Genomic DNA, 13,324 nt, shown 5'->3' with positions numbered 1-13,324 from the left:
GACGCAGAGAGACACCAAATGGTAAATATACCTTACTCAAATTTAGTGGGAAGCTTGATGTACACAATGGTCTGCACTAGGCCAGACATTGCACAAGCTATAAGTGTTATGAGCAGGTATATGGTGGATCCTGGTAGAGAGCATTGGGAAGCTCTCAAGAAGGTGCTGAGGTATTTAAAGGGCAGTGCAGACAGAGCTATTTTGTTCCAGAGGAAGGAAGACATCAGCAAGCCTTTCTTGATGGGATACACTGACTCTGACTATGCTGCTAACACATACAACAGGAGATCTCAGTCAGGTTACATTTTCACACTCTTTGGATCAGCTGTTAGTTGGAAATCTTCACTACAATCTGTAGTTGCATTATCAACCACTGAAGCATAGTACATGGCTGCAACCGAAGCTGTCAAGGAAGCTGTGTGGCTCAAAGGATTAGTGCACGATTTTGATATTGAGGAAAGTTCTGTAACTTTGAAGTGTGACAGTCAGAGTGCTTTGTATCTTATGAAACATCAAACTTTTCATGAGAGATCTAAGCACATAGATGTCAGAATGCATTTCATAAGGGATATAGTTGATCAAGGACTGGTGAAGATGGAAAAAGTTGGGACAGAGGAGAATGCAGCTGATGCGCTGACTAAAGCTTTGCCTACTGCTAAGTTTGAGCATTGTCTTAAGTTGGTAAATCTGCTGACTTGAAGTTTTGATACAGAATTAAAATTTTCGGAGGAAGAACTGGAGCCTTTGTTATTGTTGTCGATTATTAGCTTAAGAAATCAGGTGGAGATTTGTTGTCTATGATTTCGTAAGTTTATAATCTAGTTTGTATACACTAGAGTTGTAAAAGTTTACTCTGGTGAAGTTGCCAGAGCAAAAGAATCGCTGCTGCCAGAGCAGAGGATTCGCTGCTGGCAGACCAGAGGAATCGCCACGCCAGAGGAATCGCTTCGCCAGAGGAATCGGTTCATCAGAGGAATCGATCTTCTGCCAGAGCAGAGGATTCGCTACTGGCAGAGCAGAGAGGCCACTGATGCCAGAGTCACAGCCGAGGCATATCAGAGTCAGAGTTGCCAAGGCAGAGTCAACACTCCAGAGACAGAGTCAAAGTTTCTTTTGCAGAGCTAACTGTTTTGCATAACGGTTTCTTTGATGGTTGTTTACAGCTCGTTATTTTCAAAGCTTGCTATATAATGAGCAATTGGGTGTCTAATGTAAACAACAACACCAGTCAACACTTGTAACACCTTGTAAAATTCTCAGTTCGCGAATCAATAGTAGAAGCTCCCTTTCTTGGTCCCGTGGATGTAGGGTTTCAGCCCGAACCACGTAAATCTTTTGTGTTCATCGCAATTTCTTCGTCAATACTTAACAATTATCACACTAAAAATGAAGGGATAATATTATCCCTCCTCCATTATAGTGAAAATGAGAAATAAGTAAGGGTCAAATTCTATTTTATAGGAAATGAGGAAAAAGAAAAGAAGAATTTAAATGGTGAAATTTTATTTATCCCTTATTTTTCTATGATAAACTACAACCAAAGAGAACGTACCATTAGTAGTAAAATCTAATTGACAGTTAGATTTTATGCGTGACATTTTCATTCGGAAGGAAAATGGAAGGCTCTCAAAAATGCTCAAATTTGAGCTGTCTCTTCTACATACCGCGATTACAACCATGTACGTAAATATCCTATTTTTTTGTAAAATGACGAGGGAAACCTGCAGCCTGAAGCAAGAACTCGAAACAGCACAAAACTCTCTAAAACTAGTTAGGAATTAGGCCTTCTTAGGAAGTTTCTCATCGAGTCTTCTTGGCTTTTGCCAGCTTCTTCTTCTTCTTTTTCACAGCTTTGGGAACTTTGTTCTTGCGCGACTCTCTCTTCTCTTCCTTAACTTTCTTCTTGTTCTCTTTTCTAGCCGTTTTCCTCTCCGCTGGAGTCTTCTTATCGCCATCAGAAAACGAGCCGTCTGCTGAGTCTGAGTCCTCATCACTTTCCTCAGTTTCAGTTTCTGATTCCCCATCTGGTAAGCCAGGGGATGATTCATCGGGGCCCTCGTTTCCAAGCTTGCCACCGCGTTGCTGCTGCCCCGTTTCTGCTTGGGATGAACTGTTCAGAGAGAGGGCCGACTTGAGACCTGTGATCGTCTGATAGTACATTTCTCCGGTGTCCTTCCCGCTGATGATACGTTGCACGTCCTCCTCCGCGTGCTTTACATCGTCCAAAGTCTTCGGGATGTATGTCTGGAGACGAGCAGCGAAATCATTTCGTGACTCGCAACATTGCTAATATAATTCTACAAACAATTCACCAACTTTTTGACTTGATTTTGGCTTTTTAACACATTTTATAGATTGTTGCAACAATAAAACCATTTTTCAATATGTTACAAAATAGACACGTCCAAATTTTTCCGACGACCCAAAATGTGGCGTGGCTTGATTTTTTCTTCTTTCATATTGGCGGTATGCACTCGACACATATCACTCAGACAACATTATATGAGTAATTGAGGTTTTCGACCCCAATACTCAAATCGAAAAGTCGCAACAATTTATAAAATAGTGTCAAAGTTCGTGAATATTTTAGCAATTAACCCTGGACGAAGATGTGTACACAGACGTGTACGAAATCACAAACCTGGACGAATACTAAATCCGCGATTTCTTCTTCAGCGGAGATCTCATCGCCTCTAGCCAAGATCTTCTTTTGCACCTATAGAGAAATGCATATTTAACCAGTAAGGAAGAATGTCACGAACTGTTAAAGTGATGCGATTTTCAGATTGCATATGGTTAGGGTTGAAGTATTCGTGCGAATATTTCATACCTCTTCCAGATAACTGTCCACAGAATCATCATCAATGGTGGGATCGACTATAAAATCGAACAATTCCCGTATTGTCATAACCGCCACCCCATGTTTCTTGAAAAAATCCTGTATGAAAGTGACAAGGAAACTCATAAAACTCGGTACAAAAGAGGGAAACTAGAACAGATAGCAGTAACCAGAGAGACACGTACCGAGACATGAATACAATCCTCTCGAAGGAAATCAAGGGCATGGGGATGGTCGAGATCAACTGATTGTGAAATGTCGATAATGTACAAGTGACCCTGCATAACACAATAAAATCCATTAAGCTCGTGATCTATGTGCTGGAAAATGGTATTCAAAAACGAGAGAAAACAAAAAGCTCACCTCAAAATAAAGTATATTATACTCACTAAGGTCTCCGTGCACTAGCTTACACTTTTGATATAATGTCCGCATCGCCATAATCATCTGGCATTGCAAAGGTAAAGACAGTGACCATTAGTTTTCTATATACTTATTTGTTTCAGAAAAGGAGCTAAAAATAGTTTAACATGATTAATAAACCCTAATTGGGACGGAGACGGATGCAATCGTACATCCGATGTACACAAGTTTTTGCCAAAGAACTAACAGTAGCATGAATACTTTTCCATAACCCTTAAACTGCCTACAAACTTCCATTTACGCGTCAACTTGAATTGTTGGTGTAAAGCAACGAACCAAGAGCCAAATACTAAGAGCATAAGAAATTACCTCAACATAACATTCGCGTAGTTTGTCGTCAGATAAATCAGCATCTTTGAGCCGAGGAGCAGCCCAACCTGCCTTGCCTGTGTTGGAGAAAGAAAAAGTAACTTTAGCCAATGTAATTAAAGGCTTTTGCAAATAACCAAATCTGACATAATTATCAAATAACAAATAAATCGATGCAACATATATATTACAATCGACAAACACAACCAATGTACCTATAAATTCCATCACCAGAACATGGAGTCTCAAAAGTAGTGGAGCTGGACACCGTATTCCTGCCGCTTTTAACCTTCAGGATTAGCAGGAGGAAAATCATATCAGATAAAAAAAAGATAATGAGTTTTTAATATTTTTCACTCTATCAATTGTTTATATTTTTCTTGAAGCACCTCATTATGAATGTTTTAAGTGAAGAACAGAACTCCAATTTTTTTTTCACCTCATTTTAACGTAAAGGACCAACAGAGATATCAAGAAGATTACCTCATGAGATTCCTCATTTCTTTCTCGGCCCATGTTTTAACCATTTTTCGAGGGTTGTGCTTGCAGTACCCATGTCTGAATCTGTAGTCACCTTGTACGTAGCGATCTCTATCCCTGTTGGTTTTAAGAAGATAAAGACATAAGTGATACTACAAATATAAAAATAACTTTGGATAGGACATCAAGGGTGAATTCAACCCTTTTCCTATCCTACTCAATCTAAAAGTTAGAGGATATTTCCATTCAATAACGAGTTTTACAGCCAAGGGGCATGACAAAATAAGTTGACGGAGATGAACCAAAATGTTTACATACTTGAATACGAGGACTGATGTTTTGTAAACCTTGATAGCGAGCTCCTGACCATCGGATTTAGTAGCATGGTAGACATTGGCCTGTTGGAGTAATAGAGAATCAAAAAGAGGCTCAAAACCAAAGGAGTTCAACTTGCACCTTCGTTAAACAAAAAGATAAAAAGTTCTTTTCCAGTTGAAAAAATATTAAATATACACAATCGGCAAGATTGATTGCAAAATCAGATTAAAAAATATTAAATATACAGAGAAAGGCTACACTTACTTCTTTTCCGGTTGAAATGCAGCCATTGATGTCATTAAATATACCCCGATTAAGCATCTTGAATAACACCATACGGGTCCTAGGGTCAATTGCCTGAAAGCGAGAAGACATATCTAAGCACAGGAGTAAAGTTCATACAATATTGCAATTGATCATCAGGCTACTGCTGTGATGACTCGATCACAGTAATGTCGAGCAAAATGGCGCTACAATCAGCTCCCAAGAATGAAAATACTCGTTAGGAGACAATGGTGCAGACCTAAGAAATACACAGAGAAAGAAGCTAGCTTCAATGTTTTTTCTCTACAGAACACCATATACCTGCTCAACAGTTGCACGATCTGCTTTCTCAGTTGTTTTAGTCTTACCAATAGCCATATCACGAACACTCCCCCGAATGGCAGTGGTGACTGAGTTTGACATCCCTACATCGAACCTTCCTTCCCACTCCTGCACACCAACCAGCTCATCATAATGAATGTGCACGCACAAAACATAAAACTAGACAAACAATCATCCATAAGAGCCAACTAAACGCATCAAAGGCAGCTGCTTTGCAACAATATACTCAAAAATCCAACTAACACAAGACCAAGTATACTTAACTTGTTCTGAATTCCAATTAAAAAGCGCAGAACCTAGATCATTTATCAATAATGAACACCCAATCAGTATAATCAGCAAACAAAAGCACCAAACGCCACAAATTCAACGAGGATGCAGAATAAAAATCCAATCTTTACCCCTTCAAACACACGATGCATTCACCAACTGATTCAAAAATTCAACTAAAACATCACACAGACATACACATATACAAAACAAAATATACACAAACGATTCTCGGTTCAATTTAAAAACACAGAACTTATATAATCTATCAATCACGAACACCCAAATGCTCAATTTCAGCAAAATCAGCAGACAAAAGCCCCAAATGCCACAAATTCAACAAAAATGCAACATAAAAATCCAAGCTTTATCCCTTCAAACACACCTCCAACGGCGAAGCCCTGATGTGATTCGCAACTTTCTGCGACTTATTCGATATGGGCTGAAGTGAAGAGTTGTTTGGTCGCGAGTGGAGCCCACCGTGAGCGTTCGGCCGCCGCGTGTGCAGCGGCGTAAAAGAGCCGTCGAGTATACCGCCCTCTGCATCTTCTCTCGAGTCCAAAAAGTCCAACGCCTCCGCTATTTCCGACTCCGATGACAGATAATACTCGTCGTCATCGTCTTCCTCTCCCTCCCAGTCCTCTTCTCTCTCTTCTTTGGTAATTTCTTCTCCCTCTTTTTTCTTTGCAGCCGCTGTGGCCGTTTCGCAGCTTCCTTCTCTCTTCTCTTTAGTAGTTTCTTCACCCTCTTCCTTGACTGTAGCCGCTGTGGCCGTTTCGGAGCGTTCTCTCTCCTCTCTCATCATGTCGCCGCCGTCTGAGAACTTGCTCTAACTGTTCGCCAGCGAGTCTGTTATTTTGTTTCCTAATTGCTTTTTTATTTTCTTTAGGTTCTGAAGCAGTTGCATAGAATTTCGATAAACATTCCAACTTCGATATATTCCTAAAAAAAATCGATATTATATTTATTTTTTAGCTCGAATTTATAAATATTACTATAAATATAAGTATATAATATTTTTTTTAATGTTTGGTTTATATGATGGATCAAACTTTTATTAGAATTTTGTTTTATACATTACCTATCGAAACACCGTTATAACCATAAACATTGTCAAATTCGTTTTCAACGACAACACATTATAGAACTGTCTAAATGAATATTGGGTGCAAAATAATTCAATAATAAAATTTAATCATTCGAATTTGATTATTTGATAATCATTTTTTTTGATTAGTAATTCGATATCGATTATTAAATTTTTTAAAATTTTGAGTATCGGTTAACATGATAATCGATTCAGGTTAACTGAATAACTGATTTTTATTAAAATTTATAATTTAATATATATATATATATATATATATATATATATATAAATTAAACAACACTGACAAGCATATGTGAAGACATATATTTTTCATATGTTATTTAAGTACTCTTATTCTCCAAAGGTTGTTGGGGCAAAATCATCCTTGAAGGTCTAGTGAAAATTAGATAAATTTATATTTTGTACAATTTAATCCATATCTTACATAAAAATAGTGCAAATTCTTATCCAAAAGTAGGGATGTCAATCTAGTCCGAAACCCGTGGACTGGCCCGATTAACCCGCCACCCGAGAGGGTTAGGGTTGAATATTTTCAACTCGATAAAAGTTACAACCCGATTAGCCCGTAACCGAATAGCCCAGCACCCGATAGGGCCGGCCCGACTAACTCGATGGGCTAGCCCGAAATCCGAATACTTAATATTAAACATTTAGATATAAAAATAAAAAAAATGATAAAATATTATAAAGTCTCATCATTTCACTTTTTTGTATTTTTGATATGCTTTGCTTCTATGAATTCAAAATATTGTTGGATATTTTATTATTTTTTCGTTAACAAAGTTGAACATTTTATTGTTACCAACTTATTTTATATGTTATGCAATTTTGATGTTTTTTTCAATATCTTATATTTTTGCATTTCATGCTTGCTATATAATTTATATATTTGATTTCTATGTATATTTAGATCATTAAAAATAACAAAATACAAATGATTATTTTATTTTACGCATTTAAGCCGACTAGCCCGATGGGCTAGCCCGAAACCCGAACGTTTAGGATTATGGTTGAAAATTTATAACCCGACAAAATCATCAGCCTGATTAGCCCGCACCCGATTAACCCGAAACCCGATGGGCTGGCCCGATTGACATCTCTATCCAAAAGGGTCGAAAGGGCAAAAACACTCTTCAAGGTTCAACGAAGATCAAATAAATATATTTGGTACAATTTTAATACATACAAATAAATTTTCACACGGAAAACGGTGATTAGAGATACGTATGCAAAGTCTTTCGCCTTATAAAATGAATAAGTAACTACGTCAAAATGCATAAACTAATACACATCCGAGCAATATTTTTTGAAAGGATATATTCAACATATTTAATAAGTTAGATGGTCCGATCTTTGATTATTTTATTTTATAATTATTTATTATAAAAATAAAATATTAATATAATAAAAATATTAGAAAATTAAAATCTTAAAAAATTAACCTTTTTCGAAACTTTGAAATAATTGGGAAATTAGTATAAAGAAATAGTTATCTTAAGATTGAAGAAAAGAATTATTTAAAACTTTAAAAAATTGAAAGTGATCATTAATATGCTTACTAGTACGACCATCCGTCCGATGCACGGCGAAATCGAAATTATATACTCCCTCCGTCCCAATATTCAAGTCTCGTATTCCTTTTTGGGCCGTCCCAATATTCAAGTCCCCTTTCCTTTTTTGGCATCAATTAGCATACAATTAATAGATTTAATTATCTCTCTCTCCTCTCACAACCCAACCCACCTGCCTCTCTCTCTCCTCACTTCTCTCTTCTCTCTCAAATCGTCATCTCCCCCCTCTCTCCTCTTCTTCTTTCACCGCCTCGCCGCCTCCACCTTCCACCGCCTCGCCGCCTCCACCGCCTCTCAGCAGGAATAAGGGCGGCGACTCGCCGGCCCCTCAGCAGCGGCGAGGGTCTCCACCCAACCCCCAATTTCACCGCCTCCCTCCTTTCCCCTCTCTCTCTCTCTCCTCGCCTTTTCTCTCTGAAACAAGGCTCGCCGCCGGCCTTCCTTCCCTCACGCCACCGGCCTTCCTTCCCCTACGACCGCCGCCCGTTTTCCTTCCCCAATTCCAGAAACCTTCAAATCCGACCAAATACCAGTAAAATCACCGTTCAAAACCATATCTCTGCGGGAATGAAGACAATAAAAATTCGAAGCCAAAAGTCGAAGCTTTCCCCGACCACTGCCTCGGAGAACGACACCCCTTTCGGCGTGCGGTCACCGGGAATTGAGCGGCCAAAATTTGCAGATTTGGGGAGAAATGGTGGCCTTGCCGGCAGATTTGGGGAGATTTGGTTGCAGATTTGGGTTGCAGATTTGGTTAGGGATTTTGGTTGCAGATTTGGTGCGGTGGATTTCTGAGCTTGATTTTGCAGATTTGGGGGAGCTGGAGCGATTACAGCCAGTGGAGGAAGTGGCGGTGGTGACGACCGGCTGCAAATTGGGGAAGCTGGTGGCGGTGGAATTTGTGGAACTGGAGGAGGAGCTTCTGATTTCTGGCGGCCGGTGGAATTTGGGGAAGAAGGTGACAGCCGGTGGAATTTGGGGAAGAAGGTGACGGCCGGCTTCTGATTTCTGGCGGTGGAACAGTTGGTCCACTGTTCTTGTAGCATTATTAGTTAATTTAATTAAGAAATAAAATACCATTAATTAAATCACTAATTATGTGGTCCCTACTATTTTTACATCTACTTTAACTCTCCTAAATACCCGTGCCCAAATGAAAGGGGACTTCAATATTGGGACGGAGGGAGTATATATATATAGAAACAATATATATATATATATATATATATATATATATAACAAACTATAAATATTAAACATAAAAAAATATAATAAATGCAAAATATGATTTAAAAATAAAATACTAATTACTCAATAAAATTCTGAATTTAAAAACGTAATTTTTAATTATGTATAAAGTGTAATGATAATTATAGGTATTAAATTATTTTAAAGTATTCGATAATGAAAATTAATATTACACATAATAATAATAATAATAATAATAATAATAATAATAAATAAATAAATATTTTCATACACAAACATAAATAATTTTTTTAAAAATTTTAATAAAGAGAAAGAAATAAAATATTTTAAATTTTTAATTACATATTCATTTTAAAGATCTTCTGACGAACTTAAACTTAAGATGCACATTGATTTTTATTTATAAATTAAAATTTGATAATGTTTAGAAAAGAATTAAAATTATAAAAAGAAAAAAGAAAAAAAATAGTAAAAAAATAATGGGAGAAGAGAAAAAAATGGAGGGAGAAGACTCCTATATATAATATATAGATTTTAGTTTATTAAGTGATTTTTTAGAGTGACAAAACGAAAATAACTCGAGTAATTTAACTAGAGAAAAAAAAATAAAAAAGGAAAAAAAATGGTTGTCCAATTGGGCCGACATATCTGGCTTTAATGGGCTTGGAACGCACCGACCCGTTATCCTTCCACTGCCGAGAGCGGGAGGTTGTCGCTGCTCTGTGAATCCAGCCTGACGCGGTGCCCTCCACTCTACGGGTCAAGAAGCCCATGCCTTCGCACAGGACCCATGGCCCAACTCCCAGCTTGGAACGGGCGGGCCAGAGATTGCGCCACAAAGCCCAGTCAGTTAGTTCGGGCCAACATCCAACCATTTTAAAGCCCCCACTTGGGTTACAAGCTCACGTTACAAAGCTCGGCGGTACTTAGTATGGATGTTACGTTTATATACATGATTATTAAAAGTCCAAAATCGATGTGGGATGATAGGTGTTGAAATTTGAAGCCACACCTCAACAATATTACACTCATTCTGCTATCTATTTTATGAATGAAACTCGCATTGAAAACAAGATAGCACTCAGTGGTTACGTGTTGCAATCTAGTACACTCATTTAGGACATATGTTGATGTAAAAAACATCTTTATATTCATGTAAGAAAAGCACAGAAACAACTGTGTGAATAAAGGTGTGTATGAGAAGCATTAGCACCTGGCACCTGCAATGAATGATATCAAGTACTTCCTCTTCGGTTTTGACATCCATCTCTTACGTCGAAGTTGTTGGTGTCTCCGTATCTGTTAAAACACTCACAACACATTTGAATAACAAAAATCCAACGATGAAATCGCAACATTCTTCCTCAATAACTAAATAGCATATATACATACTTCGTTATATAGCATAGCATGGCAGCATGAACTATGAAGAAGAGTTTGATCATGGCATCCTGGCTGCTTTTCCATCTGATGCAGCTCGAGCTACTAAGAAGACCAGTAACCTTCTTACAAAAACCCTATTTACATTTGTCTATACTTTTGTTAAATTCATCGACTAATTAATTCGTGTCTGTTGTGTATAAATTTTCATTTTGAGGAAGGCTCGTTCGTACGTATTGTTAGACATTGAACTAATCAAGGAAGAATAAGTTATTGGCAGAGCTGTGGGTCTTTAATGGATTTATTATCTATCCCACATCGAAAAGAAACGAACAAAGTAACGCATATTTAAAGGCAAAGTTCAGATGTCATGGATACGACCTTACTTGAACAGGATCTGTTCTATAGGCTCGTACCTCTGTATCCTTGATTTCTAAGGAGACAGGAAACCAAGTCTGGTGGATGAACCATGGCTGCTCGACCAGAGCGTGATTAACCGCACCCAGTGGTTCGGTTGCTGGGCCGCTGGTGTAGTAGAGGATCGTTCTTGGCTCACTTCGTTGGGCTGGGGTGGTCTTGCAGCTGTCTGACAGACTCCTAACTTTTTTTTGTTTTATTCAAATTTCTTTAAGCCATTAAAGAAAGACGAAGTAGAAGCCTGCCTCCCTGCAGGATTTCATGATTCGTAAGTAATTCTAGGACTAGGAGTATTACTACGAGATGTAAGAGCTACATGTTAGTTTACATCTATTATTTCGCGTGTTATTTTTGTTAGTTTACATCTATTATTTCGCGTGTTATTTTTGTTCTAATTAAATGATATTGACTTGGAATTTTAGGGCATTTTTGCAAACTAATTAATGGAATATATATGACAACTTGCAATGTATTCCAAAATTAATTTCCAGACATCTACCAACTTATAATCAATCTAGGAATGCAATTTATCTTCTTGTACAAAACGAGGGGCAGTGTTGAAGTTAATAGCATGTCCTCGATCTTTTCTTCGTTGAATCACCTACTGAGATTTGGAAAATGCATGCCTCAGCTGAGGCATATTGAGATGGCTGAGCAAGTTTGCGTCTCCCTGCAACTAATTTCAAGTGTGATGAAGAGAATTCCCAATATCGAGAAGCTGAGAATAAAGTATTCTGGGAGATCCAGAGGGAATCAACCATGCATGATGATTATTATTGTTTAAGCAATATATTTAAAATGTATATATGTGTATTGGAATCTCTGTACGTCTCCTATGTGTATGATTTTAGAGGGAATGATTCTCTGCATAAACTAGAGTCGGACTCTTATGATGAAAGGTGGCTTTGAATGGGAAGGAAGATCATATATAGGTGTATTGCCCCTTCTCGAGAAGTTTAAATTGTGGTGTGCATTAGAAGGCTTTGGAACACCCAATGTGAAGGCCAATATATTCCCTTGCCTCAAATACTTGGCATTGTAGTCTGGAGCATTGGACTGCAAGAGAAGCTTTATCTTTTTCATTTAGAAGAGCTGAAGGAGATCCCATCTCAAACTGCAAGAAATATATATTGTTGTTCAACTGCAGCAAATGATCAGCGACGATGCGTGTGAAAGAGATTGTGGAATCACAAGGGGAAGATCTTCCATTTCATGTTCAAGTTTGTCTCTTGGATAAGAACGAAGCAGTGGAGAGCTTGTCAGCTCCCAACTTTGAAGTTATATACTTTTAATAGCTACTCCACCACCATCTCTAGCTCTTGTTTGTCTTTAATTAAGTTCAATAAAATTAATTATAGCCTAGTTAATTGCTACCTTCACTGATTCTCTTATATCATGAATGAACAAGAAATGACTATTTACGGAACATAAATTTATTCATCAAACAACAAACCAAATCAAGTTTATTACATCCTCATACTAATCATAATTAATGAAGCAGAAAAATCTGGTCTCAAACTGTAGCTTTTCACGGCGGCACGGGGCAGGCGCAGAGGCAGCACAGCGGATTATTCGGTTGGCAACAGAAACACGGGCCACATTTTTCTAACTTAGCGCCAAATTCTGCATAGTTTTGGAGATAAGAAAGAATAAAATTGATGAAATGAAACATAAAGATTAGTTGTATGATATACGTAATTAATGAGATTACTAATATTAATATTGTACCTTGATAACTCAGTCGAGATGCATCGCACATCGAGGCAAGAGACAATACGAAGATGATGGCCAAAAGAGTTGCTATGATCAGATTCTTGTTAGCCATTTTATCAATTAAAACTGATTTTTGGGATCACATATTTATTTAGGTGGGGTGACGAGTTATTCTTGAGCAAAATGAACTAATTACGAGTTGCAAGAAAATTATAATAATGAAAAAAGTTTGAATTCTTCTACTAGTTTGAATCTGTGATTATGTTGATTTTGCAAAGTATGACGTTGAATATGATCATCTCCAAGTTTAAATTTAATTATGGGATTTGGATGAGGATAATCTCATAAAAAAACATTAGAAGATGAAAGTAAACTTACACAAATTCAAGTCAAAGTAACAACATAACGTGGGTGTAATTTTTTCCAAGATGCCTACGTATTGGTGGGCCCCAATGCTTCACGTACTATTATTATTATTATTATTATTATTATTATTATTATTATTATTATTATTATTGTCGTCGTCATCCAAGCGGATTGGTTTTAGAAAAATAAAAATAAAAAAGTTAACGATTTTAATTTACTAGTAATATAATGACAGAGAATATCAAAAAATAAATTATCTTTTGTGTGAGTTATATAGTGCCAAGGATCAAACACCTTGAATACAAATTCATC

General features: G+C 37.3%; 1 protein-coding gene, 1 long non-coding RNA gene and 1 other non-coding gene across 3 annotated transcripts; 1 reads left to right on the top strand and 2 right to left on the bottom strand.

Moving 5' to 3' along the window:
- Positions 1 to 1,484: 1,484 nt before the first annotated feature.
- On the bottom strand, positions 1,485 to 6,163 carry LOC131003376 (uncharacterized). Its single transcript, XM_057929887.1, has 12 exons — positions 5,631 to 6,163; positions 4,955 to 5,083; positions 4,634 to 4,726; positions 4,370 to 4,449; positions 4,055 to 4,168; positions 3,787 to 3,860; positions 3,572 to 3,648; positions 3,203 to 3,286; positions 3,025 to 3,117; positions 2,831 to 2,938; positions 2,642 to 2,716; positions 1,485 to 2,244 (listed from the first exon to the last, which is right to left on the bottom strand). Exons 1-12 carry the CDS (start codon positions 6,048 to 6,050, stop codon positions 1,801 to 1,803), a joined length of 1,791 nt encoding a protein of 596 aa, XP_057785870.1. The 5' UTR covers positions 6,051 to 6,163; the 3' UTR covers positions 1,485 to 1,800.
- Positions 6,164 to 10,892: 4,729 nt separating this feature from the next.
- LOC131003397 (small nucleolar RNA U3) lies at positions 10,893 to 11,112 on the top strand. Its single transcript, XR_009094635.1, has one exon. It is a non-coding gene; the product is annotated as a small nucleolar RNA U3 (small nucleolar RNA).
- Positions 11,113 to 12,350: 1,238 nt separating this feature from the next.
- LOC131003375 (uncharacterized) lies at positions 12,351 to 12,957 on the bottom strand. Its single transcript, XR_009094629.1, has 2 exons — positions 12,662 to 12,957; positions 12,351 to 12,556 (listed from the first exon to the last, which is right to left on the bottom strand). It is a non-coding gene; the product is annotated as an uncharacterized LOC131003375 (long non-coding RNA).
- Positions 12,958 to 13,324: the final 367 nt, after the last annotated feature.

Source organism: Salvia miltiorrhiza, unplaced genomic scaffold (genome assembly GCF_028751815.1).
Source record: "Salvia miltiorrhiza cultivar Shanhuang (shh) unplaced genomic scaffold, IMPLAD_Smil_shh original_scaffold_209, whole genome shotgun sequence".
Lineage (NCBI taxonomy): Eukaryota > Viridiplantae > Streptophyta > Magnoliopsida > Lamiales > Lamiaceae > Salvia > Salvia miltiorrhiza.
Note: the sequence above shows the minus strand (reverse complement) of the source record. Positions and strands in the feature narration are given on the sequence as shown.